The 27,955-nt window shown below is 45.5% G+C and overlaps 1 protein-coding gene across 1 annotated transcript in view; it reads left to right on the top strand.

The window, feature by feature from the left end:
- The window catches only part of LOC142365589 (nuclear cap-binding protein subunit 1-like), a 45,421-nt gene extending 18,322 nt beyond the window's left edge, over positions 1 to 27,099 (top strand). The window contains exons 9-12 of the mRNA XM_075446495.1: positions 6,737 to 6,830; positions 12,901 to 13,004; positions 13,753 to 13,867; positions 24,118 to 27,099. Of these exons, the coding sequence (XP_075302610.1) occupies positions 6,737 to 6,830; positions 12,901 to 13,004; positions 13,753 to 13,867; positions 24,118 to 24,405 (601 nt within the window). The 3' untranslated portion in view covers positions 24,406 to 27,099. The remainder of the gene's footprint in view (positions 1 to 6,736; positions 6,831 to 12,900; positions 13,005 to 13,752; positions 13,868 to 24,117) is intronic.
- The last annotated feature ends 856 nt before the right edge of the window (positions 27,100 to 27,955 follow it).

The raw sequence follows: 27,955 nt of genomic DNA, 5'->3' as shown, positions 1-27,955 counted from the left end.
CTTTTCCAAGAATTCATTAATATATGGTAATATCCGTCGCACATGTTTGTTTGGCGTCTCTCGGCAGGGGTCTTCAGATTATCCTGCAGCCTCCTTATCTCTGTAGTTTGCATACCTGTTCTCCCAAGGCCCAGGCGCCTAAAGGGATTATTCAGGAGTCCCTTGTCTTGCAACCGTCCCAATATTCACAAAGAACCAAGACTTGTTTCTGACCACCTGAAGTGATAACATCCCCTACATGTTACATTTGTTACATTTACAGTTATCAATCCCTCCTTTTCTTTTGAGGATTTGTAGCTAGAAAGCTATGAATCCTCACTATTCTATTTTGTAGGTATTATTTTCAAATTCCTTTAGTCTTTCACGCCAAGGCTCTGGGAAAAGTATTTTCCAGTTTCTACTTGGTGCCTGATCTTGTTCCTTTTCCTGTCACTGTATGTCTCAACTGAGCCCTGACAACACCAAAGGAAACATTTGAGAGACATGCAAACAAGTATTCCCAAAACCACCAGTGTGATCATTCCCATGAATAATTGTTTCAACCACTCTAAATTGGGGAGCCAAGAGGTTAAATTTTGTTCCCCTACTTACAAGTGGGTTGTCTTCCCGTTTGGCTCGTCTCCATGATGTTCTTAATATGCCTTTAGGTATTTGGGACTGATTATATATTCGGTCCTGGCTGACTAGATGACCTATGGTACACATTCCCTTCCAACCCGCAGGGAGCTGCTTTCTGCTAATGCCATCACCACATCGCCACCAATACCCGTCAGGTATATTTACAGGGCCCATCAGTGGCTGTGAGATTAGCTCCGTAAAATGTTTCGCAGTTTACCCAGCCAATTGGTACATTCCTCAAAAAATCCCAGTTCGAGGGGCTATAGGTTTCTAATTGGGTTCTGCTACAAAAATCCATATATATCATGCCTGTCCCTTTCAAATTGCAAGTTCCTACTTCTACTGCAGTTTTGTTGATCAAATAATCATTCCACCCATCCCTGCAAGTACAATTTTTGTGTGTATGGAAGGGGGTCAGCACGAACAAGTGTTGGATCTTGCTTTCCATAGGCAGCTATTATTGCTGACCAATATCTGGGATTGTCACAATTCCAATGAGTGGATCATACCCCGTATAAAGGGAGTCTCATGTCACCTTTTGGTAAGGCAGTACAAATCCAACAATCAAATCTTGGTCCAGTTATGTAGTTCGAGTTGTCGTGATCACAGTATACTAAAAAGCCTAGGTTTAACAAAGTTACCACCGCAATCATAGTTTCAAACCGCCAGCCTTTTTGACCATCCATCCTGGTTTAGGAGCCTTCTTCACTCGGGAATAATGGATCCAGGCCGGTTGTTCTCTAATCTTGATTGCAGTGAAGGTAGTCAGCAATACCTGGTAAGGTCCATTCCACTTCTCTCTCAGTGGATCACCTGAAAAATTCTTAACATAAACCCAATCTCCAGGGCGAAATGGATGGATCGAGTGATCTAACCCTTTAGCCCTGGTACCCAAAACATTTTTACTAATCCTTTCTAATTGTTTTCCTAAGGATATAACATAATTTTGTAGATACTGATTTCCCAACTGGTTCAAATCTTCCCCCCGATGTTTAGCCTGATATGGTCTCCCATATACTATCTCAAAAGGGCTCAAATTTTCTTTGGCCCTAGGTTTTACACGTATCCGAAGTAGTGCAATAGGCAATGCTTGGTACCAATATAGATTCGCTTTTTGGCATATTTTTGCATCTTTTCTACTTGCCCACTGGCTTGTGGTCTGTAGGGCGTATGTAACTGCCAATTGATTCCTAACAGTTTGCTGACCTGTTGCACTACTTCTGCACAAAAATGCGTCCCCCTATCTGAGGAGATAATTGTCGGTACCCCAAATCGAGGTATTATTTCATTTAATAATACCTTCGTTACTTCCCTTGCTTTATTTGTTCTACAAGGGAATGCTTCTGGCCAACCTGAAAAGGTATCCGTAAGTACTAATAAGTACTTGTACCCTCCTTTTCTTGGAAGTTCAGAGAAATCAATTTGCCAATGTTGTCCTGGTATACTTCCCTTCCCAATACCTCCTAATTGTACCCGGTTACCTGTATTGGGGTTATTTTTAAACATGTTTCCCATTGTTGGGTTACTTGTCGGACTGTAGTATACAAATTTTTCCCTATTAATTTCTGATTTAAAAATTTGTACAGGGAGTCCGCTCTCCAGTGTGTCCTATTGTGTTCTTCTTTAACCACCCCCCAGATCTGTTTAGCAGGGATTATAATTCTGCCATCACTTAAGTAGGCCCACCCCTGGGATGGAACTTGGCCCCCTAATCCCTCTATTAATTCTTCATCAGCTTTAGAATACTCAACATTTTCTTGGTCACTCAGGTTTCTATTTCTATAATCTGGAATTAAGGCTAAAATCTCTTGCATTCTCTCTGCTGCCTGTTTAGCTTCAGAGTCAGCCAACCTGTTACCTCTTTCCTGGTCAGTGTTACCCTTCAGGTGTCCTCGGCAGTACATGATGGCAACTTTTGCTGGTAGTTGAACAGCTTCTAATAGTCGAAGGATTTCCTCAGCGTATTTAATCTGCTTCCCTTGCGCAGTTAGTAGTCCTCGCTCCTTCCAAATTGTCCCGTGAGTGTGGACAACTCCAAAGGCATATTTGGAATCTGTCCATATATTTATCTTTTTCCTTTTGTTAACTCCAGAGCCCTAGTTAGGGCAATAGTTTCAGCCTTTTGAGCTGATGTTCTAGCAGGTAGTGATTGAGAACAAACTACTTCGTCTGCTGTTGTCACCGCATACCTGGCCTTTCGAATACCTTGTCCGACAATGCTGCTTCCATCAGTGAACCAGGAGTCCTGTGCATCTTCCAGGGGTTCCTCTTTCAGATCTGGTCTGCTGGAGTACACAGTCTCTATGGTTTCTAAGCAATCATGTACCGATGGTTCAGAGATTGATCCGCTGAGAAAAGAAGCTGGGTTCGTAATATTAGTTACTACAATATTAATATTCTCTGATTCAATTAGAATGGAAATTGGGATGGGGAAAGCCAGTAGTTCCCTTTTTGTTGCAGTACAGCTGATATTCTGTGTGAGATCGGTACTGTGATCTTTTGGCCCAAGGTGAATTTTCGGGCTTCCTGAATACTCAAGACCACCGCCGCCACAGCTTGCAGACATCCTGGCCATCCTTTGCTTACTCCATCCAGCTGTTTAGCAAAATAGGCCACAGCTCTTTTGTAGGGTCCCAGCTGTTGAGCTAGAATCCCCAGAGCTATGCCTTGTCTCTCATGAGAAAACAGCCAAAAGGATTTGGTAACATTAGGCAGGCCCAGAGCGGGGGCCTTCATTAGATCTTGCTTAAGTGTCTGAAATGCATTTTGAGCTTCTTTGCACCAGATCAATCGGGTGGGGTTGTTTTTCAGAAGTTCACATAAGGGTCTCACTATTATTCCGTAATTATAAATCCATAACCAGCACCAACCTGTCAGTCCCAGAAAGGTCCTGAGCTCTTTTACCATCTGACGGAGGGGAGTCCTGCAGATGGCTTCATTCTGTTCTGTTCCTAGTTCTCTTTGTCCAGACAGCTCGCATCCAAGGTAGGTTACCCGTTGCCGCACCATCTGAGTTTTCTGTTGAGAGACTTGATACCCATTTAATCTCAAAAACTTTAACAAACTGATAGTCTACTGTATACAGTCAGGTTTTGTTTCAGTTGCTATTAATGTCATCTACATGCTGTAAAAGGGTTCCATCTCTGGAGGGTGCGTTCCATGCTTCAAGTTCTCGTGCTAGTTGATTTTCAAAGATCGTTGGGCTATGCTTAAAACCTTGGGGTAACACTGTCCAGGCAAGCTGGGGTTTTTTACCCGTGGTAGGATTTTCCCACTCAAATGCAAATAAATTCAGACTTTCTTTGGCTAAAGGCAGACAGAAGAATGCATCATTTAAATCCAATACCGTAAACCATACTTGCTACCACATGGTGTACGTCCCTAACAATCTTATTCACTTCTCTTAAATCCTGTACTACCCAGTAAGTTCCACCTGTTTTTGTTTTTTTTTTTACTGGTAACACAGGAGTATTGTATTCTGATTCACACTCCACTAGTAGTCCATACTGTAAAAAGTTACCTTGTTTCCCCTCTTTTTCATTTTGTTTTTCTGTTGCTTAACTTCTAAGAACTTTGCTGCTTTTTTTTTTTTTTTTTTCATTTAGAGCAGCAGCTAGCAAAGCAGCTTGTAACTTGATACCTTTCTGTTCTAATCACTTTACACAAGCCTCTGTAAAATCCAGAGGGGTTTTCCTTTGGATTTTTTTTTTTCTTTTCAATACCGCGTGAAACTTTTCATCTCCAATACTTTTTAACTGTCCACAAAACCGCATCAATTCTAACAACATATCATAATTCAATTAATTGTTTGTGAGGGCATCACCTCCCTCCGAAGCTCATGTTACAATAAAATAACTTCTCAACTTCTCCACCAATCGGTTAACACAACACACACACACACACACAACCTAGAAGCGATCTTTTAAAATGCTTCTGTTTACAAACTGTATCACCTAAGTACAACAATATATACAGGCAAACCACTTCAGTTAACATGTTTATATACATAGAGCTCTTTCAAAACAATATATACAGTATATTGAATACATACCCCAAAACTAGAGTCCCTAAATGATCGATCAATGCCAAATAACTAGAGAACTTGTAACCCCACAATATGTACCAACTTCTAAGTATTTTAAAACCTATCCCCAAATTCCCAATTCAATTCCTAAATCATGCCTATTTTCTTTAAGCAAACCAAACCCCATACATTATTAAGATGTTGTCAAGTGAGGGGTCTCCCCCTACTTTTCCCAATGTTGCCATCTAGATCCTGGGAGAGACTCTCAAAATCCCCCCCACGGGAAGAACCTGCACTGATACTTAAGAAATCAGAAACCACGGCCCCGATGAATCAGAGTTCAAATACAACAGTCCCAAGTCAAAAACCGGAAATCAGCAGAACGGACCAAACGTTTTTTTCCTATTTTTTTCCTCTTTTTTTTTTCCTCTTTTTTTTTTCTTTCTTTCTTTTTTTTTTTTTTTTTTTTGACTTATTTGTCTTTCACACAGAGGCTTCATACACAGTCACACAAGCTTTCCAATGTGTTAGAGTACATCCTAAGGGGCTTTTCTTTAAAATACCACTGCTTTGCTGTCCCCCATTTTACTTTGTTGATTCTGTACCTCTGTTAGTCTTTATCTTAACAATTTTAATCTGTCGTCCCCTTCTGTCCCGCTCTGACCACGTTCCAAAAATGTCACAATTAATATTCTGGTCACAAGAAAAGAGGTTCACCGTGCAAGGTGGGTTTTTTTTGGTGGTGTTTTTTTTTGGTTTTTTTTTTGGTTTTACGATGCCTGATGGGTATGTTAACAAGCCAGTATCCGAGATATCCGATATCCGAGTTCAATACCAACAAATCCGTATCGCCAGAAGTACAACTTAAGCAGGTTTCCTAAGCGTACCATACCGAATGTACATTATTACAGAAGTACAAAGCTTAACCTGTGCCTGTACCAACGCACAACTACCAAAAGCACGTTATTACAGAAGTGCAGAGCACAACCCGTGCCTGCACCAACGCACCAATACCCAAAAGTACGTTATTACAGAAGTACAAAGCTTAACCCATGCTTGTACCAACGCACAATTACCAAAAGCACGTTATTACAGAAGTGCAAAGCTTAACCCGTGCCTGCACCAACGTACCAAGACGTACACCCTCAGGCACTAGTAGCCTGGTGTACAGCGCTCAGCGTAGGACGTCTCCTACGACTTACGAGAACTCTCCAAATGACCGGTCTCACATACCAAAACAGAGAAAGAAAGTAAAAAAAAGAATACCTTTACTCGTTTAGATGGTCCTTGTCTGCTCCCGCAGTGATCCGAGTGAGGCGAGGAGTCCCTCCGGGAAATCCCGGGGGTACCCTAGGGAGTCCTGTTCTCAGCGGGTCCTGCAGCCCAGCAGAGCGGGTCCCATCTGGGGTGCCAGAAATGATGCCGTGAAAAGCCAGAATTGAAGACTCAATAGTCGGCAGACTATTAAGCAGGTATTCTTTATTGCGGCGCCGGGCACACGGGGGATCTCTCCTCCAAACGTGTGCACCGAAGAGACACAGTTACTAGGTATTTATGCTATGTTAACATACATATTCATTACATTTCCAAGAAATGTTTATCATAGTAATGGCTTTTCCAAGAATTCATTAATATATGGTAATGTCTGTCGCACATGTTTGTTTGGCGTCTCTCGGCAGGGGTCTTCAGATTATCCTGCAGCCTCCTTATCTCTGTAGTTTGCATACCTGTTCTCCCAAGGCCCAGGCGCCTAAAGGGATTATTCAGGAGTCCCTTGTCTTGCAACCGTCCCAATATTCACAAAGAACCAAGACTTGTTTCTGACAACCTGAAGTGATAACATCCCCTACATGTTACATTTGTTACATTTACAGTTATCACCCCTGAGGCAGGGTTACATTGCTTTTAGGAGTTGTCTTGTCTCTGCAACCTTTTAAACTCAGGACAGCTCTATTTGTGAGAGGGTAGCCTTTCCAGAATTGTTGCAGATTGGCCAAAAGAAAATGTTGGGACCATCTAAACCACTTGCTATGTGTCTTTTGCTTCATTGCCCTGGTCCTAACCCCTCCATTGACAACTTATATTTCTTTAAAGGTTTCATGAAGTCTTCAAAGTACTTGCTGAAAGTGATGAGGGTAAACTCCATGTCCTGAGAGTTGTATACGAGGGTTGGAAGAATCATCCACAGGTAAGAGCATCAATGGGAGATATTTGTTGAAGTTTCAACAGAAAGTCGTGTTAAAATATAAAGCATTACAATTTCCTTTACTTAAAAATGCATTCTGTTGTCTATTTGTATTTAAAAGAATCGAAGTTGTTTTTACTACTGTTAAGTGCCTTAAACTGGACATCAAATTTATTCTCTATCAATGAGGCTTTCACCTTAAAAGTTCAGTGTAGAAGATTTGCAGCTTTGTGCCATACTCTGGTTTACAAGAGAATAACTTAAAAACCAAACGAAACCCAACCCAATCTTGTTTTTCTTCAAAATTTCAGTACTAGAACAGTGTTCTCATGCTTTGTGCTTTTTAAGATGTAGATCTTGTAACACAGAAGTAGGCTGAAGAGAGAACCTGGTTAGAAGGTTAGAAGGCAAAAAGAGAGAACCTGATTATTTAGCACTTCTGTGGTTTTTCACTAGCAATCACAATGACCCACAAAGACCAGATTGGAATCAGTGTTATGCACAGACAGAGCAAGTAAATCTGCTCTCAACCAACGTTCAGAACAAGAAGAATTTGTCTGTGACACTACCATGGTTAAAGTTCATACCGGAGTCTGATGAAATAATGTGCTGAAAGAACTATGAAAAATACCTCAGTTGTTTAAAACGTGCAATTTCTTCACAGCGGTTGTTGTTTCCCCATGTTGTCATCATTTAATAAATGAAGCTCAGTAAGAAACTTGTGTTCAGTTTTTCTGCATTGGTTATTTGGATATTTCTCGCTGGTCTGTTTGTAATATATGGTATTATATATGTATATATATGTGTGTATACATAGAATCATAGAATCATAGAAAGTTTTGGGTTGGAAGGGACCCCTAGAGGTCATCTAGTCCAACCCCCCCGCAGCGAGCAGGGACACCACTAACTAGACCAGGTTGCTCAGAGCCCTGTCCAACCTGGTCTTGAATGTTTCCAGTGATGGGGCCTCCACTACCTCTCTGGGCAACCCGTTCCAGTGTTTCACCACCCTCATTGTAAAGAATTTCTTCCTTATATCTAGCCTAAATCTACCCTGTTTTAGTTTAAAACCATTACCCCTCGTCCTATCACTGTTGTCTCTACTAAACAGATTGTCCCCATCTTTCCTATAGGCTCCCTTTAAGTACTGAAATGCTGCAATCAGGTCTCCCCACAGCCTTCTCTTCTCCAGGCTGAACAAGCCCAACTCTCTCAGCCTGTCCTCACAGGAGAGGTGCTCCAGCCCTCGGATCATTTTTGTAGCCCTCCTTTGGACCTGCTCCAACAGTTCCATGTCCTTCTTGTGCTGAGGGCTCCAGAGCTGAACGCAGGTCTCACCAGAGCAGAGTAGAGGGGCAGAATCACCTCTCTCGACCTGCTGGCCACGCTTCTCTTGATGCAGCCCAGGACACGGTTGGCCCTCTGGGCTGCCAGCGCACGTTGCCGGCTCATGTCCAGCCTTTCGTCTATCAGTACCCCCAAGTCCCTCTCAGCAGGGCTGCTCTCGATCCTTTCATCCCCCAGCCTGTATTGGTACCGGGGATTACCCCGACCCAGGTGTAGGACCTTGCACTTGGCCTTGTTGAACCTCATGAGGTTCACACAGGCCCACCTCTCCAGCTTGTCCAGGTCCCTCTGGATGGCATCCCGTCCTTCTGGTGTCTCAACCGTACCACTCAGCTTGGTGTCATCTGCAAACTTGCTGAGGGTACACTCGATGTTGCTGTCCATGTCATTGATAAATATATTGAACAGCACCGGTCCCAGTACGGACCCCTGAGGGACTCCACTCGTCACTGGTCTCCATCTGGACATTGAGCCGTTGACCACTACCCTTTGGCTGCGACCATCCAACCAATTCCTTATCCACCGAACGGTCCACCCATCAAATCCATGGCTCTCCAATTTAGAGAGAAGGATGTTGTGGGGGACCGTGTCAAAGGCTTTACAAAAATCCAGATAGATGACATCCATAGGTTTTCCCTTGTCCACCCTTGTTGTTACACCATCATAGAAAGCCACTAGGTTGGTCAGGCAGGACTTGTCCTTGGTGAAGCCATGCTGGCTGTCTCGAATCACCTCCCTGGCCTCCATGTGCCTTAGCATATCTTCTAGGAGGATCTGTTCCATGATCTTCCCAGGCACAGAGGTGAGGCTGACAGGTCGGTAGTTCCCAGGGTCCTCCTTCCTACCCTTTTTAAAAAGGGGCACAATGTTTCCCTTTTTCCAGTCACCAGGGACTTCCCCTGACTGCCATGACTTTTCAAATATGATGGAGAGTGGCTTGGCAACTACATCAGCCAGTTCCCTCAGGACTCTGGGATGCATCTCATCAGGTCCCATGGACTTCTGTATGTTTAGGTTCTTCAGGAGGTCCCGAACCTGGTCTTCACTTACAGCTGGAGGGATTTTACCCTCCTGGTCTCCTTTATGCCATCCATCGACTCGGGAGGGGTGAGGAGAGAGGTTGCCAGTGAAGACTGAGGAAAAAAAGTTGTTGAGTACCTCAGCTTTCTCCTCATCTGCTGTTGCCAGTTTGCCGGTCTCGCTCATGAGCGGGGGTACGCTTTCTTTGACCATCTTTTTCCGGCTGACATACCTGTAGAAGCCCTTCTTGTTATTTTTCGCATCCCTTGCCAAGTTCAGCTCCAGCTGTGCCTTGGCCTTCCTGACCCCATCCCTACACAACCGGGCAGCTTCCTTATACTCTTCCCAGGAAGCCAGTCCCTGCTTCCACTGCCTGTGCAGTTCCCTCTTCTTCCTTAGTTTGACCAGCATCTCTTGTCTCAGCCATGCCGGTCTCTTCCCTTCTCTGCCCGACTTCTTACACTTGGGGATCGAGAGCTCTTGCGCTCTCTGGAATACATCCTTAAAGACCTGCCAGCTCTGTTCTGTTCCCCTGTCCCTGAGGACCGTTCCCCAGGGAGTCCTTCTGACTGTCTCCTTGAAGAGCTGGAAATTTGCCCTCCTAAAATTTAGGGTCCTGACTATGCTCTTCGTTATTCCCATTTCCCTCAGTAGCGTTAGTTCCACCAGCATGTGGTCACTGCAGCCCGGGCTACCTCCGATCTTGACATCCCCAACGAGCTCACTCGCATTGGTGACCACCGGGTCTAGTATTGCATCCCCTCGGGTAGGAGTGCTTATTACCTGGCTTAAGAAGTTGTCTTCAATGCATTCTAGGAACCTGCTGGATTGCCTACAGCTTGCCGTGTTGCTTTTCCAGCAGATGTCGGGGTGGTTGAAGTCCCCCAGTAGGATGAGAGCCTGCGAGCGCGAAGCCTCCTGGAGTTGGAGGAAGAACGCTTCGTCTATCAGCTCCTCTTGATCTGGCGGCCTGTAGTAGACACCAACCACTAGGTTCCCTTTGTTGCCTCTCTCTCTGATTCTTACCCATAAGCTTTCGACCTGGTCGTGGTTATTCTTCAGGGACAGCTCTTCACTCTGTAGTGTTTTCTTGATGTAAAGGGCAACGCCCCCGACCCTCCTTCCTCACCTGTCCCTTCTGAACAGCCTGTAGCCATCAAGAGCTACATTCCAGTCGTGGGATTCATCTCACCAAGTTTCCGTGATGGCAATCAGGTCGTAGCTTTCCAGCAGCACGATTGCGTCCAACTCCTCCTGTTTGTTTCCCATGCTGCGTGCGTTTGTATAGAGGCATTTCATCTGAGCTGTCGGCCTCGTTACCTTCATAGCAGAGCACCCCTTTTTTCCCTTGAGATGTTTCATGGGTATTTTCTTGTTGGCACCTGATACCTCAGGCGCCTCCAGCTCCCTTCCGCAAGACTTCCACATTGCTGCAGTGTCCCTCGCATGCTGCTGGGCAACGGGTTGAGGGCTCCTACTAGCCCCCCGTCCCTCTAACCATTGTGTATCCTCCCCTAGCCTGTCGCTGGCAAGCCTCATAGGTTCCCCTTCCCCCTTCACCTCTAGTTTAAAGCCCTATGTGCATATATATTTTATATATTGCATTTATATTATATTATATATATATATCAGACATCACCAAGCTGAGTGGTGCAGTTGACACACCAGAAGGATGGGATGCCATCCAGGGGGACCTGGACAAGCTCATAAAGTCACCAATGTGCGCTCGCAGCCCGGAAGGCCAACTGTTTCCTGGGCTGCATCAAGAGAATTATGGCCAGCAGGTTGAGGGAGGTCATTCTGCCCCTCTGCTCTGCTCTGGTGAGACCCCACCTGGAGTCCTGCGTCCAGCTCTGGAGGCACCAGCACAAGAAGGACATGGAGCTGTTGGAGTGGGTCCAGAGGAGGGCCACAAAGATGATCGGAGGGCTGGAGCACCTCTCCTATGAGGAAAGGCTGAGAGAGTTGGGCTTGTTCAGCCTGGAGAAGTGAGGGCTGCGGGGAGACCTTATAGCGGGCTTTCAGTACCTGAAGGGGGCCTATAGGAAAGAGGGGGAAAATATTTTCAGCCGGGCTTGTTGTGACAGGACAAGGACTAACGGTTTTAAATTAAGGGAGGGTAGATTTAGACTGGATATAAGGAAGAAATTTTTTACAGTGAGGGTGGTGAAACACTGGAACAGATTGCCCAGAGAGGCAGTGGAGGCCCCATCCCTGGAAACATTCAAGGCCAGGTTGGATGGGGCTGTAAGCAACGCGGTCTAGTTGAAGATATCCCTGCTCACTGCAGGGGGGCTGAGCTAGATGACCTCTAAATGTCTCTTCCAACCCAAAGCATTCTATGATTCTATGATTCTATGATATTATGTCTGGAAGTGATTGGTGCCTCAGTTGCATGAGCCAGACTTCCAAAAGTAATCTCATTGAGTGCTGGAGAATCCTTGCATCTTCTACTGGGCCTAAGGCCCATTTTCTAGCGTTACTAAAAGATTACTTTTAATATTCTTAAAAGTCATGTCCTGAAAGAGAGGCAACATATTGTAAAATAGCTTCTTAAATAAAAGGAACAAAAAAAGCATAGATTAAATATATATATAAAATCCTACCTGAAATATCAGCCTTTAAATTCTGGATGGTCACAGCCTCAACTGTTTTCTGGGGCCACAAAGGCTTTAATGTCCTAAAGGGAAACTTTAGCATCAGGATTGAATACGTTCACAAATTCCTATGTCTGTGTTACATGAAGGCTCAAACGACGTAATCTGGATAATGCCAGGAAGAATTTCTTAAGACAAATGCATATAGGAAGCAATCTTCGAAATTGAGAAATGAGTCATGCATTCTCTGATTCGTTCCGTTAATTTAGTTTTCTACCTGAAACTGAGCTTTGTTACATTTCCCTATTCTATTTGAGAATGGATGATTATGAGAATAAATATGTTGCAGGTTGAGTTTCTTGGGTATTTCGGTATGGAGTACACGAATAATTAAGATGGGCCCTTTCTTCTGAATGGCACAAAGCTGTTCTAATCACAGGATAGTTTTTGTAGCTGCCTGCTTGATTTTCCCACAAGCCTCATCGAGATAGGGTCCTGTAGTAAACACTTGTATACAGTGCTGGTTTCATTCTAAAATGAAGAGGTACTGAAGGAAAGAGCAGATGGTTGTGGTTGGGGACTGTTGCAGTCCAAGGAGAGTAGGCTAGCAGTTGCTGCTACCTTATAGTTATGTAACAGGAACGTGTCTTCTGATTGGCTACTCCAATGTTGACTATTGGGACTTGCTTCTCTGATACCTTGCCTCAAAATTCAGTTCTTGTATTTTTGCTCTTGGGAATAGCAGAAGTACTCACTTGAATGAAAAGTGAAGTCATCACTCTCATGAGGAGTAAAGACAGTTTGTTAAAATGTGAATGCATACTTGGCGTGATTGATACAGCTCCCCTAGTCTGAGCATTTTTAGGTTCAGCAAATGAGATGTCTGCTTTAAGCAGTACTAGCTTCCTAAAGTGTTTGAAATCACTCATTAGTTTGACTAATGTATTTGCAAAGCTGCGTAAAACCAAACTTGACTCTAATACCTTTTCATACAACCCAGCACTGGTTGTACCTTAGCCTACAATAATTTCACAGACTCCATGTTGCAGCAGGTAAACTTGACCATTTCTTGTGGTAGGAATGACCATCTTGTCTTTCTCAAAATGTAGATGATTGCTGTTCTTGTGGATAAGATGATTCGAACACAGATTGTTGATTGCGCTGCAGTAGCAAACTGGATCTTCTCTTCAGAACTTGCACATGATTTTACTAGGTAACAAGTGTGGAATTTCTGTCTTCAGTTGCTTTTTATCTGATCTTTTATTTTAAACAGAATCCATTTTTTTTCACTTAAAATAATTGTAGTTTTTACTTTCATTATTTTGCTTTAAACTCTACATAAAATTCTGTTGCTTCCCTAAAACGCATGCTTTAGTATTTTCTGTTGAGCCACAGCGTGCATTTCTATGTCCTGCAAAAGCTATGCTAGGAAGATTCGTGCAAGTAGCCTGTAAGTTTGCCAAAGTGGAAGGAGAAGCTCTAGGACCATTTCTGTACAAGAACTGTTAACCCTGTTGTATAGCTGCTAGCCATGGTGGAGTCTTGGCTTGCACCTAGGACATGTATCCTGCATCACCCTCAGATATATTGTTTATTGAGAGCGGGGAAAATGCTCAGGCCTGGCAGTTTGATGCTAGTAGTGTTGCAGAATGATTCTGAAATAAAGTGCTGGTTTGGTAATTCATTGCAAAGTACAGGTAAGAAGTGAGTGATATGCTTTCTTAATATTGAATGTTTGCTCACTGCAGTAGATGTCCTAGGTAATAATGACGAAATGTTATAAATTTCCCCCAGATCAGTGTCGTGCACTTCTCTATTTGTTTATTAATTTGCTCTGTAGCAATAGAAAGTTGCCCTGTTTCTGGTGGTTTGAATAAGAGTTGAGAGTTATAGCAGACCTGTGCATTTTCTGTCTTGGAACAGTGTGCAATTTACTGTTTTGGGGTCTGCATCTTTCCTAGGTTCTATGTCTGGGAAATCTTACATTCCACAATTCGTAAAATGAACAAGCATGTACTGAAGATTCACAAAGAACTGGAGGAGACTAAGGCAAGATTGGCAAGACAGCACAAAAGAGTAATTTGTTTATTTTCTTTTATACATATATTTGACACTAAGTAACCTGCAGGCTGTCACGTTTCAGACTGACATGAAATTGGTTCTTGGAGAGGCTGAATAAAAACACTGTCAGGAGGCATATCTACGCGTGTTGCCATCTCTGTTACCAGGACACTAAAGCGGACACATTTTTCATATGTTTTTCTAAAGGCTGTTGGAGCCTGAGGATTCAATGAAGTCTTTAAAGAAGTTCACGTGCATTTGTACCATTCAAGGTTATTCTTGTAAGTTTTTGTTCCAACGTGAGCTTCTTTCACTCTGTTTTTTTGAGTCTTGGTTCCTGTTACATTATTGGGTAGCAAAAGGAACAGTCAAAATTCATACGCAAGTTCATAGAATGAATCATAGAAGAATAGAATTCTTTGAGTTGGAAGGGACCTTTAGAGGTCATCTAGCTCAACCTCCCTGCAGTTGGCAGGGACATCTTCAACTAGACCAGGTTGCTTACAGCCCCGTCCAACCTGGCCTTGAATGTTTCCAGGGATGGGGCCTCCACTACTTCTCTGGGCAACCCGTTCCAGTGTTTCACCACCCTCACTGTAAAAAATTTCTTCCTTATACCCAGTCTAAATCTACCCTCCCTTAATTTAAAACCATTACTCCTTGTCCTATCACAACGGGCCTTGCTAAAAAGATTGTCCCCATCTTTCCTATGGGCCCCCTTCAGGTACTGAAAGGCTGCTATAAGGTCTCCCCGCAGCTTTCTCTTCTCCAGGCTGAACAGTCCCAACTCTCTCAGCCTTTCCTCACAGGAGAGGTGCTCCAGCCCTCCGATCATCTTTGTGATCCTCCTCCGGACCCACTCCAACAGCTCCATGTCCTTCTTGTGCTGGGGGCTCCAGAGCTGGACGCAGGACTCCAGGTGGGGTCTCACCAGAGCAGAGCAGAGGGGCAGAATGACCTCCCTCAACCTGCTGGCCATGATTCTCTTGATGCAGTCCAGGAAACAGTTGGCCTTCCGGGCTGCGAGCGCACATTGGTGGCTCACGTCCAGCTTTTCATCCACCAGTACCCCCAAGTCCTTCTCAGCAGGGCTGCTCTCAATCCCTTCTCCACCCAGCCTGTATTGATAGCAGGGGGTTGCCCCGACCCAGGTGCAGGACCTTGCACTTGGCCTTGTTGAACCTCATGAGGTTCACACAGGCCCACTTTATGAGCTTGTCCAGGTCCCTCTGGATGGCATCCCAGCCTTCTGGTGTGTCATCTGCACCACTCAGCTTGGTGCCATCTGTAAACTTTCTGAGGGTGCACTCGATCTTGCTATGTCATTGATGAAAATGTTAAACAGCACCGGTCCCAGTACGGACCCCTAAGGGACACCACTCCTCACCGGCGTCCATTTCGACATGGAACCGTTGACCACTAGCCTCTGGCTGCAACCTTCTAAACAATTCCTTAGCCACCAAACAGTCCACCCATCAAATCCATGGCTCTCCAATTTAGAGAGAAGGATGTTGTGAGGGACTGTGTCGAAGGCTTTACAGAAGTCCAGATAGATCAAATCCATAGTTCTTCCCTTGTCCACTGATCTAGTCACGCCATCATAGAAAGCCACTAGGTTGGTCAGGCAGGACTTGTCCTTGGTGAAGCCATGCTGGCTGTCTCGATTCACCTCCCTGTCGTCAATGTGCCTTAGCAGAGCTTCTAGGAGGATCTGTTCCATGATCTTCCCAGGCACAGAGGTGAGGCTGACAGGTCGGTAGTTCCCAGGGTCCTCCTTCCTACCCTTTTTAAAAATGGGCCCAATGTTTCCCTTCTTCCAGTCACCAGGGACTTCACCTGACTGCCATGACCTTTCAAATATCATAGAGAGTGGCTTGGCAACTCCATCAGCTAATTCCCTCAGGACTCTGGGATGCATCTTGTCAGGTCCCATACACTTATGTGTGTTCAGGTTCCTCAGGTGGTCCCGAACCTGGTCTTCACTTACAGCTGGAGGGATTTTACCCCCCTGGTCCCCATCTTGTGGTCCATCAATTGGGGAGGGGCAAGGAGAGAGGTTGCCAGTGAAGACTGAGGAAAAAAAGTTGTTGAGTACCTCAGCTTTCTCCTCATCTGTTGGTACGAGGTCGCCATTCTTGTTCATTGGGAGGGTACGCTTTCTTTGACTTTCTTTTTGTGGTTGACATACCTGTAGAAGCCCTTCTTGTTATTCTTAGCATCCCTTGCGAAGTTCAGCTCCAGCTGTGCCTTGGCCCTCCTGACCCCCTCCCTACACAACTGGGCAGCATCCCTATACTCTTCCCAGGATACCTGTCCCTGCTTCCACTGCCTGTGCAGTTCCCTCTTGCCCTTTAGTTTGACCAGCAGGTCTTGACTCAGCCATGCTGGTCTCTTCCATTCCTTGCCTGATTTCTTACACCTGGGGACTGAGAGCTCCTGCACTCAATGGAAAGCATCCTTAAAGATCTGCCAGCTCTGATCTGCTCCCCTGTCCCTGAGGACCATTTCCCAGGGGGTCCTACTGACTAACTCCTTGAAGAGCTGGAAGTTGGCTTTCCTACAGTTTAGGGTCCTGACTATACTCCTCACCCTTCCCATATCCCTCAGGACTGTGAACTCCACCAATGCATGATCACTGCAGCCCAGGCTGCCTCCAGTCTTGATTTCACTGATGAGCTCACTTGCATTGGTGAGCATCAGGTCCAGTATTGCATCCCCTCGGGTAGGGCTGTCTATTACCTGGCTGAAGAAGTTGTCATTGCATTCTAGGAGTCTCCTGGATTGACTACAGCTCACAGTGCTACTTTTCCAGCAGATGCCGAAGTGGTTCAAGTCCCCCAGTAGGATGAGAGACTGTTTCTGTGGGATCAATGACTCGACCAATATGATCCATAACAGTCAACTTTATTAGCAGAGAATCTGGATTATATAGACAGCACTCGGTTATGATTGGTCACTATGCATAAAACATCTATCAAAAAAACACCCGGGTTACATAAGCAGTACTCAACTATGATTGGTCATTATTCATAGAATGCCTGTTTACCCGCAGCCGGCCTGAGAAATGTCTGTTTTCCCGCAGCCTGCCTGAGAATGGCCTTGAGGCCTGTGCTGCTGGAAGCCTGTGCTGCTACAAACCGATCAAGTCCATAACAGAGTGTCTGGGTTGCTCACAATATGTCCCTGTTCTTCCAGAAATCCCACAAGAGACTGCGAGCACGAAGCCTCCTGGAGCTGGAGGAAGAAGGCTTTGTCAGTAGGCTCCCCTTGATCAGGTGGCCTGTAGTAGACACCCACAACAAGGTTCCCTTTGTTGCCTCTGTCTCTGATTCTTACCCATAGGCTTTCGATCTGCTCGTGGCTATTCTTCAGGGACAGCTCTTCAGATTGTATTGATTTCTTGATGTAGAGGGCAACGCCTCCACCCCTCTTTCCCTGCCTGTCGCCATCGACAGCCACATTCCAATCATGGGGGTCATCCCACCAAGTTTCAGTAACGGCAATCAGGTCATAGCTTTCTAGCTGCACGGTAGCTTCCAGCTCTTCCTGTTTGTTTCTCATGCTGTGTGCGTTTGTGTAGAAGCACTTCATCTGGGCTTCAAGACCCGCCTGGACAAGGTCCTCTGCGGCCTGCTGTAGGTGACCCTGCTTCGGCGGGAGGGTTGGACTAGATGACCTACAGAGGTCCCTTCCAACCTCTACCATTCTGTGATTCTGTGGCTGTTGGCCGTGTCACCTTCGTAGAGGAACACCCCTTGTTTCCCTTGGGGTGTTTCACAGATGCTTCCTTGTTGGCTCCTACTACCTCAGGAGCTCCCAGCTCATCTCGGCAAAACTTGGACTGTGCTGCAGTGTCCCCAGCACACCTCTGGGCAACAGGCTGAGGGCCCGTACTATCACCCTGTCCCTCCAACCATTGTGTATCACCCCATAGTTTGTCACCGGCAAGCCTGATATGTTCCCCCTCCCCCTTCACACCTAGTTTAAAGCCCTGCCAATGAGCCCCGCAAGCTCCTGAGCAAAGACCCTCTTTCCCCTTTGAGAAAGGTGAGTCCCATCTGACGCCAGGAAGCCTGGTGCCGTGTAGGCCATCCTATTGTCAAAAAAGCCAAAGTTGTGTCAGTGACACCAGCCATGGAGTCATGTATTAATAGATTGGGTCTACCTGTTCCTTCCAACGTCACTGCCCACAACTGGAGGGAGGGAGGAAAAAATGACCTGTGCCCCAGATTCCCTCAGTAGCCGCCCCAAGACCCTGAAGTCTCTTTGGATCACCCTTTGGCTACATACTGCAACTTCATCCCCACCCACGTGGAAGAGCAGTAACGGGTAGTAGTCTGAGGGCTGCACTAGGCTCGGTAGTTTCCTAGTGATATCTGTCACCTGGGCTCCTGGGAGGCAGCAGACTTCCCTATGAGGAGGGTCTGCCCAGCATATTGGACCCTCTGTTCCCCTCAGAAGGGAGTCTCCTACAACTATGACCCGTGGATGTGGTAGTAATACAGGGGGTGGGTCTTTCTGTTCTCTGCAACTCCTCTGGTGCAGATGGATCGACACTCGCATCATCCACTGACTGGTCTTCCACAGCTAGAGCCTCATACCTATTGTGCAGAGGCACCTGGGGAGGCCTGGTGGGCAAGGAGAGGGTTTGCTTGCTGCCCGATTGCAGACTTGTTTCCACTTGCCGCTTCCCTTTAAGTCCCTGCCTACATCCTGGTGGGGGGAGGATACTGGATCCCTTTGACCATGGGCTTTTTCTGGTGGCTGTCCCTGTTCAGGTTTCAGGGAGGTGAGAGCATGGCTCCACCAGTCTCTCTCTCGCTCAGACTCCCTGATGCTCCTCTACTTCGTCTCTTAGCTCTGCCACCAGGCCAAGTAGATAGTCCAGCTGATCACACCTTACACAGCTGTTCTCGCCACTGCCATCCATTTCCAGTGCAAGCTGGTGGCACTCCCTGAAGCCGGAGACCTGGACTGCTGTGTCTTCCTGAGAGCTCAGTCTGGGTTGATACCACCTTTCTGGCAAGGGCAGAGGACACAGTCTTCCGCCGGGTGTACACCATGGCTAGGCTCCTGTCCTGGGTTTTGCCAGGACAGGGTTAATTTTCACCAGAAGCCAGGGGACACAGCCAGGCGGGCTGACCCAAACTGGCCAAACAGAACAGGGTATTCAATACCATGTGCCGTCATGCTGGGTTCTGGCTGGAGGGAAGCTGGGTGGCGGGAAGGCAGTTGCTTGCCACCAAGAACAAGGAGGGGACCTAAGACAGAGGGGAATGGAAACAGGTCCCTGTTCAGGGCAGCAGGTGAATCCCCTCCCAGCCTTCCTCATCTCCCCAGTTGCCCTTAAGCAACAGATATGGGGCTCTGGAATGTGAGGGCCTGGCAAATGAGGATGTGGGTGAAGGTCCATCCAGGGGGTTGCCTAGGACAAGTTGGTCAGCCCCATGTATTGTGACTGCCTTGGCTAAGAAAAAAAGGAGGGCAATTGTCATAGGTGATTCCCTTCTGAGGGGAACAGAGGGCCCGATATGCCGACCGGACCCATCCCACAGGGAAGTCTGCTGCCTCCCTGGGGCCCGGGTTAGGGATGTTGCTAGGAAACTCCCCGGTCTGGTGCAGCCCTCTGATTATTACCCGCTCTTGGTAATGCTGGTTGGCGGGGACGGGATCGCAGAGAGAAGTCCCAAGGCCATCAAAAGGGACTTCAGGCGACTCAAGAGGAGTACAGGGGTCTCGTTGGCTGGCCACTGTTGTAAGGGACAACAAAAAATGTTTTTACAAATACATCAACAACAAAAAGAGGGCCAAGGAGAGTCTCCATCCCTTATTGGATGCGAGGGGGAATATTGCCAACAAGGATGAGGAAAAGGCTGAAGTACTTAATGCCTTCTTTGCCTCAGTCTTTAATAGTCAGACTAGTTATTCCCAGGGTAGTCAGCCCCCAGTGCTGGAAGATAGGGTAGCAGTGCGGAACAAACCTCACATAATCCAGGAGGAAGCAGTTAACGACCTGCTAGGCCACCTGGACACTTACAAGTCTATGGGGCTGCATGGGATCCACCCAAGAGTGCTGAGGGAGCTGGCGGAGGAGCTGGCCAAGCCACTCTCCATCATCTATCAGCAGTCCTGCCTAACAGGGGACGTCCAAGAGGACTGGAGGATTGCCCATCTACAAGAAGGGCCGGAAGGAGGATCCAGGGAACTACAGGCCTGTTAGCCTCACCTCGGTGCCGGGGAAGATTATGGGGGGGTTCATCCTGAGTGCACTCACCAGGCATGTGAAGGACAGCCAGGGGATCAGGCCCAGCCAGCATGGGTTCATGAAAGGCAGGTCCTGCTTGACCAACCTAATCTCTTTCTATGACCAGGTGACCCATTTAGTGGACAAAGGAAAGGCTGTGGATGTCATCCACCTGGACTTTAGTAAGGCCTTTGACACTGTTCCCCACAGTATCCTCCTGGAGAAACTGGTTACCCATGGTTTGGATGGGTGTACTCTTTGCTGGGTAAAGAACTGGCTGAATGGCCGAGCGCAGAGAGCTGTGGTGAATGGAGTTAAATCCAGCTGACAGACAGTCACAAGTGGTGTTCCCCAGGGCTCAGTTCTGGGTCTGGTCTTGTTTAATCTCTTTATCAATGATCTGGATGAGGTGATTGAGTGCTCCCTCAGTAAGTTTGCAGATGACACCAAGCTGGGCGAGAGTGTCAATCTGCTCAAAGTGTCGATCTGCTTCGGTAGGAAGGCTGTGCAGAGGAATCTGGACAGACTGGATCGATGGGCCGAGGTCAGCTGTATGAGTTTCAACAAGGCCAAATGCTGGGTCCTGCTCTTGGGTCACAACAACCCCATGCAATGCTATAGGCTTGGGGAGGAGTGGTTGGAAAGCTGCCTGGTGGAAAAGGACTTGGGGGTGTTGGTCGACAGCTGGCTGAACATGAGCCAGCAGTGTGCCCAGGTGGCCAAGGAGGCCAACGACTTCCCAGCTTGTATCAGGAATAGTGTGGCCAGCAGGAGTAGGGTGGTGATTGTGCCCCTGTACTCGGACCTGGTGAGGCCACACCTCGAGTACTGTGTTCAGTTTTGGGCCCCTCACTACAATAAAGACATTGAGGGGCTGGAGCATGTCCAGAGAAGGGCAACAAGGCTGGTGAGGTGTCTAGAGAACAAGTCTTATGAGGAGGGGCTGAAGGAGCTGGGGCTGTTTAGTCGGGAGAAGAGGAGGCTGAGGGGGGACCTTATCACTCTCTACAACTACCTGAAAGGAGGTTGTAGTGAGGCGGGTGTTGGTCTCTTCTCCCAGGTAACTACTGATAGGATGAGAGGCAACGGCCCCAAGTTGCATCAGGGGAGGTTTAGATTGGATATTAGGAATAATTTTTTACTGGAAGTGTGGTCAGACATTGGAATAGGCTGCCCAGGGAGGTGGTGGAGTCAACATCCCTGGAGGTGTTCAAAAACCGTGTGGATACAGCACTTCGGTACATGGTTTAGTAGGCATGGTGGTGTTGGGCGGGTGGTTGGACTTGATGATCTTAGAGGTCTTTTCCAACTTATTATTCTGTGGTTCTATGATTCTATAAGATTGGGGGCAGCCTCGGCTGTAGTGACCATGAAATGGTGAACTTCAGGATTGTGCATGGAGGAAGCAGGGTGATAAGTAGGGTCACAGCCTTAGACTTCAGGAGAGCTAACTTTGGCCTCTTCAAGGACCTACTGGGAGGAATCCCATGGGCCAGGGCTCTCGAAGGCAGGGGGGTCCAAGAGTGCTGGTCGCTGTTTAAACGTCACTTCCTCCATGCTCAGGATCAGTGCATCCCCCTGAGAAAGAAATCTAGCAAAGGAGGCAGGAGTCCCACATGGATGAGCAAGGAGCTTCCAGCGGAACTCAGGTGGAAGAGAAAGGTCCATGGAATGTGGAAAGAGGGATAGGCCACTTGGGAGGAATACAGGAACATTGTCAGAGTATGTAGGGATGCAACCAGGAAGGCTTCCACTCATCTAGATAATTGATGTACAGTCACTAACAAGTATGCATGACCCAGAGTTTTAGGCATTTCAGCATAATCAATTTGGAGCTTTTGAAAAGGAAAGGTGGCCAGAGGCCTTTTACCTTGTGGCAAGTTAATTCGCAATGTAGCATATTGCTTGCAAAGTTTACAGTTCTCACAAACTCTTCGTGCTGCAGCATAAATTCCTGGCACTGTCCACAGTCTTTGGATATGGGAAGCTATGCTCTTAGGTCGTCCATGAGTTTTCTCATGGAACCAACGGGTTAGGGGTAATAAATACCTTTTTGGCAACAGAGGTTTGTTGTTCAAAATCCATTGCTCTCCTTGCCTTTGAGCTCCTAGTCATTCCCATAAGGATTGTTCATCTTCGGTTAAGGATTCATAGAGCTGACACATGTCCGGTGGGCTTGTCCATTCTGCCTTTGTTTGCAGTGCAGCCATAAGAAGGTTGCAATGTCTTGCAGCTGCGGAGACTGCCGAAGTCACTGGTCTCAAGGGGCATGCACGCTGTATATGACCTAAATTACCACAATAAAAACATTCAGGAGTTTTAGAATACAGGGAAACAGGGGGAGGAAGACCTCTGCCTCTTTGACCTCTTCCTCCAGTTCCTCTTCGGGGAAATCCCCGGCCTCTTCCTTTTTGGCTATAATTCTGAGCGATCGCTGCAGCGAGCAGGCTGACTTCTCTTTCTTTTTCTTTACGTTCTCTCTTCCTCTCTGCCTTCAGTTTTCTCCTCTTCTTGCTTCTGTTGTTCTTCACTCCTTCCATCAAAAACAAAAGTTGCTATGCTCAGAATATTAGTCAAAGTTTCACCTTGCCAGCCTGGCATGTGTTTTCGAAATATTTATTGATGTCAGGAGCAGATTGGTCCACAAACACACTTATGGCCAGTGGTTCATGAGTCACTCCCCCGTATTTTAAAAGTGTAGCTTTTAGTCTTCCCCAATAATCACCGGGATGTTCATCAGGTTTTTGCTTACATTCCATTACTTTGGTCTAATTTGTGACTCATTCTCCAGTTTGTCTAACTGCTTCAACTAATTGTTGAACAGCAGTTTGATATGCTTGAAGTCCTTCTGTGGTAGTTACATCCCAGCCTGGATTTTGCTCAGGCCATGGATTAAGTCCATTTCCCCTCTGAGCAATTTCCCCATCTTTTTGTAAAATTTTCTCTTTCCTCTGGTTGGAATAATTCTCAAAGGAGAGTTCTTACATCATTCCAATTAGGAAAATAATCAGTTATGATGCCAGATAATAGTTGAACACATTTTTCTGCATCACCTCGTAGTCTCGGCATTTTTGCTTGCCAAGCTACTAAATCTCCTTGTTTCCAAGGTTCATGTCTTATCATGGCTTGGATTGCAGGGACCTCTAGCAGGGATCCTGGTACACCCCTAGGGTTTAGAATGTAATCCAGTTTCATGGGATACATTCCAATTCCTTTTGAGGTAGAATTATCATTGTCTGCCTTCGGAGCAGAGGGAGCAGAGGGTGATAATCAACCTCCATTATTATGATTACCTGCAGGTTTCCTTCTTTGTTGGGCCCAATTATACCAAATATACCAATAATCAATGTCTTGAGTTCCTGCATCTTCTAGAATTATTCGCAAAAGTTTTATGTATCTTGAAAGTTCCCTTAGGGGGCCACACATCCATAGGTCCCCCTCCTCTAGTTCTAGTGAGAAATGGCCATTCCTCCTGACATAATAATATCAATCTCTTTTTCTGCAAAGTCTGAGACAAAGGTATCTTACTCCAATTGTCTAAAACCTCAGCAAGGGGAGTCCCCCTTTCAACGCTGGGTGTAGTTCCCATTTCAAATATTTAAAGCAAAATTTAAACACAAGAGAAAATCTCAGCAATCATTCTGAACACACTCGAGACAAAAAGCTCTTGGACTCACCTAGTCCTTTTGTTTTGTGCCAGCACTTAAAGCGTTGGTTTCGGGTGTTCCCAGAAAAGATCCTGAGTATCCATCTCCTGTGTCCTAGTGTCCCATCTGGGTCGCCAAATTCTGTTAAAGATTTTACTGTCACACGAATGGGTTACACTAGGTATTGCTTTATTGACAACTCGGAGTTGGGCCATCACCTGAGTGAGTGGCAAAGCTCAACTCGCTTAGACCAGTTTATATACATTTATTAAACCGATTACATCAAGTCTAGAATCTTCATAAGTTTCTAAGCAACTGTCCAGTTCCTTAAATATATCATTTATTCAATTCTCTCTATTCTTGTCTCTTAGCAGAATTCTCCCTCTCTGGTTGCAAGTCCCGTTTGGTTTCAGGGTCGGCTCGGGGTCGTCGCCTGTCCTTTATCTTCTTCTGTGAATTCTGTTTGGTACAATTCTGAGAAAGACTTTGAGAGACTTCAAGATGTTCTGTTAAACTTACTCCTATTTCTAAAATTTAACCTATTGACCTATGACATTAGTCTTGCTACACCTTCTTATTCTTATCTTATGCTAGGTCAGTTGGTTTTTAACCCAGCCATGGTAAGGCCTATACAGGGGACAACTGAGAGCAGCATTCCATGATCGTATGGTTTCTTAACACACCTGTATTCATACAATTGAGTCTATGTTCTAGTTCTGTGATTTTATTCTGTTCTATAGTCACAATCAATCTTCTCTATAATTAATCTCTAACACAATCACATTGCATATTTATACAATAAAGAATGTTTAAAAGAATGTAAGTACCACCTATTAGTTGTACCCTCCTAACTACGATTGTTTAGCTCTTTTCTCACCTCAGTACACCTAAAATTCAATAGGCATACTCAGTGGATAAGTGTCTTTGCTCGAGCCAGGGTCTCCAGCTCAGGGGGCATGATTTTTAGTATTATAATGGGGGTAGTTCAACTAGGGACGCAAGAATTCTTAGTTTCTCTGCCAAGTTTTTTACATACATAAAACATCCTGGTTAACTGTCCTCCTCAAAGTCCAGTTACTTCAGCATGTCCTTGGTTAAAAGATACCAAGTGTTTACTCTTCTGATAAGAGGTGATTCAGTGCCCTCCAGTTGTCAACACAACAGGAACATCTTGTCCCAATTAACCAAGCCTATGAAGTAGTTCTCACCAACTAATCAGCCAACAATTGCTGAGGAAATTTTCAAACAACCAATATCAGCTAAATTTCAGAGTGAGGTAACACGGCAGAAAAAAAAGGTTGCAGCGAAGAAATCAGTCAGACTTTTTCTTTTCTCCAATGTAGTTTCCTTCATTCTGAAGCCAAGTAAGCAAGCGAGCAAGCAAGCAAGCGAAAGGAGCAAGAGAGATCAGAAGCAGCCTTTTTTTGCAGTAAAGAGCATATATTTATATCCACAGATATGGGTCTGAGCTATGAGGCCAAACAGTATGTTTCCCTCCTTTCTTATACTCCCTAATCACAGAGTTAGTTTTCTCACACAGTCATCCCTTGTGACTGTCTTCAGTCATAAACAATCATCCAGCTGCTTCAGGCAGTTTTCCAACCCAACCCTTTCATGCACTCATGCACACAATAACTATTTTCCCATGTGGCCTGCTCAGATCTCTGCGTTCCCATGCTGATTCTCGATTAATCTTCCATAGGTTATGTATAGCTCCATCAAGGTAGTTTTCAACAACTATGCCCTTGAAGAACAGCTAACAGACTGATAAAAGGGGAACATCCTGCCCAGAAGGTGCCGAAAGCTGGATGATTGCTAAAGAAGCATGAATTCAGCAAAAACCTAGGGTAACTAGGAGAAAGGTAGTGTTGTGTTTAGCCTCAGTTTGTAACCAGAGTGATAGAGTCTGCTAACCATAGCAACGAACAACAAAAAGGGGGTGGGGGATTGATACCAATTATTGTATTTTTTTAATCTGTATTCTAGTCTCTAGGTAACCATTAATGCTAACAAAATAGTAGACAATGTGTTTCTCTCAAAAGAGAGTGATGGAGCGTGGTTTCATGTAGCGAAATGAGAAAACTAACCAGGACTGCCAAAATTGCGAGCCGAGTGGGTAAAAGGTAATTCCATCAGGGGGAGATCGCGACCACCGACCCACTGACCACCTATACAAGTAATACCACCTACTCAAAAGAGAACAATGGAAGAGGATGACTGGGTCTGCGGAATAATTTACATGCGAAGCGAGCAAATTTGTACCAGTCACCAAAGGGAATAATAATGAATTCGTATAAATAAAATAAATATGTATATTTTTGATCTATATAAACTGCATGGAAAAAGTATGAGGTATGCACGTTCGGTGGAACTATACCCCGTGCATCCAGTGTTGCAATAAAGAATACCTGCCTTTTAACACTACATTGGTGTTATGAGGTTTTATTCCCGCATTTTTGGTGACAAGTTGGCAACAAAGAACCATGCAGTTGCTCTCTCACTCCTCCCCCCTCCCCGATGGGATGGGGAGGAGAATCAGAAGGAAAAGGCAAAACTCATGGGTTGGGATAAAAACAGTTTAACAGAACGGCAAAGGGAGAAGAAAATAGCAACAATAACACTGATAAAAAGAATATGCAACATGCAATGTTCTCACCACCCAACGCTCAGCATCCTCCAGAGTAGCAAATCCCCTTCTTTCAGCCAGCTCCCCACCTTTTCTACCCTCAATTATGCATCCATTAAAAGAAAGCATCAAAGAACAAAGCATTGTAAAAGTGTTATTCCAACAGTGTGCCTTACACTTGACGTGCAGAAAGCAGACTCCACAATCTGTAAGACTGTAAAGTAGGTATGTTTATTTGGCGCCGGGCAGCATGGGGGGTAGTCCCACCAAAGTCATGCACGCCGAGCAACATCTTGTCTCTTCAATTTATACAACCAAATATTACATATACATTAGATTTTCCAATGCGCTTATACATATGCATCTATCCCCGTTTCATATAAAAATCAGTTCCAAGAAATAATTTCCATATTATAATTAGTTCCAAGAAGTAATTTCCATAGACTCCTCCCAGCTGCGCTTGCGCAGTGCCTCCTGGCAGTGGTCGTTGGGTGTCGCAAGATGAAGGCCCATCCTCTTCATCACGGTGTCCGCTGATTGACCTTTGTTTCTGCACAAACTCAGTTCTTTTCTGGCTCCCATCCATACAGCAGGGTCGGTCTTGACCGGTTCTAGGCGACTCCCAGCCCCTACCAGGAACTAACCCCTTTGTATGGAGATGCAAGACTCTCTGCTTCAGTTAATTTAGACAACAGATAGGCACTATCAGTTTTCTTTAAATGTACCGCAACTATTAGGTAATGCTACTTCTACTAAAATCCCTTTTAACCCCTTCCTTCACACTCAGTGTTAGGAAGATATTGAACTTTTTTTTTTCTTAAGAAGCAGGCGGCATTGTTCTGGATATGAGTTTTGCTATGGGTTTGGAGCCAGCAAAGGGAACTATGGTTTTCTATAAATACTATACTGCTATAAATTCTAAATATCTCTATATTTTATATAAATTAAAGCCAGTCAGTTATAATACTTGAGGAGTTATGACACCTTTAGCATCCACTCTTCATAAAACACTGTATAACAGAAAGTATTCTAATAAAAAATGAAGAGTTATAGGCCTTCATCTTAAACCTGATGGAAAACAACTGAATATGTAAGGACAAGCCAAATTCATGCACAATTGCATGTTTTTAAGAGTTCACTTGTATTTTTCACATACTAATATTGTTGTCCCAAAATCAGGGTTCTTCACCGGGTGTGCAAAGAGCTGATCAACACGCAGAGTCGAGATATTTGTTTATTTCATTGTAACCAAGGTGATGGAATCAGTTGACCATAAACATGAACAATGCTGCTATGTTCCTGGTACAGCCCTACGCACCTGGACATTAGGTCTAAGAACGGAGGGTCTATTCTCTAGGTAACCATTAACGCTAACCATAGTGGGTAATTGTGTTTTTGTCAAGAGAAATGATGGAGTGTGGTTCTGTGAAACGGACTGAAGAAACTGACCAGGACTGCCAAGATTGCGAGCCTGATAGGTAAAAGTTGATTCCGGCAGGGGGAGATCGCGACCACCGACTCACAGACCCCCTACTCAAGTAATACCACCTACCCAAAAAGGAACAATAGAAGAGGGTAACTGAATC

Source organism: Opisthocomus hoazin, chromosome W (genome assembly GCF_030867145.1).
Source record: "Opisthocomus hoazin isolate bOpiHoa1 chromosome W, bOpiHoa1.hap1, whole genome shotgun sequence".
Taxonomy (NCBI): domain Eukaryota; kingdom Metazoa; phylum Chordata; class Aves; order Opisthocomiformes; family Opisthocomidae; genus Opisthocomus; species Opisthocomus hoazin.
The sequence above is the reverse complement of the archived record's forward strand: the minus strand, read 5'-3'. Positions and strand labels throughout refer to the sequence as shown.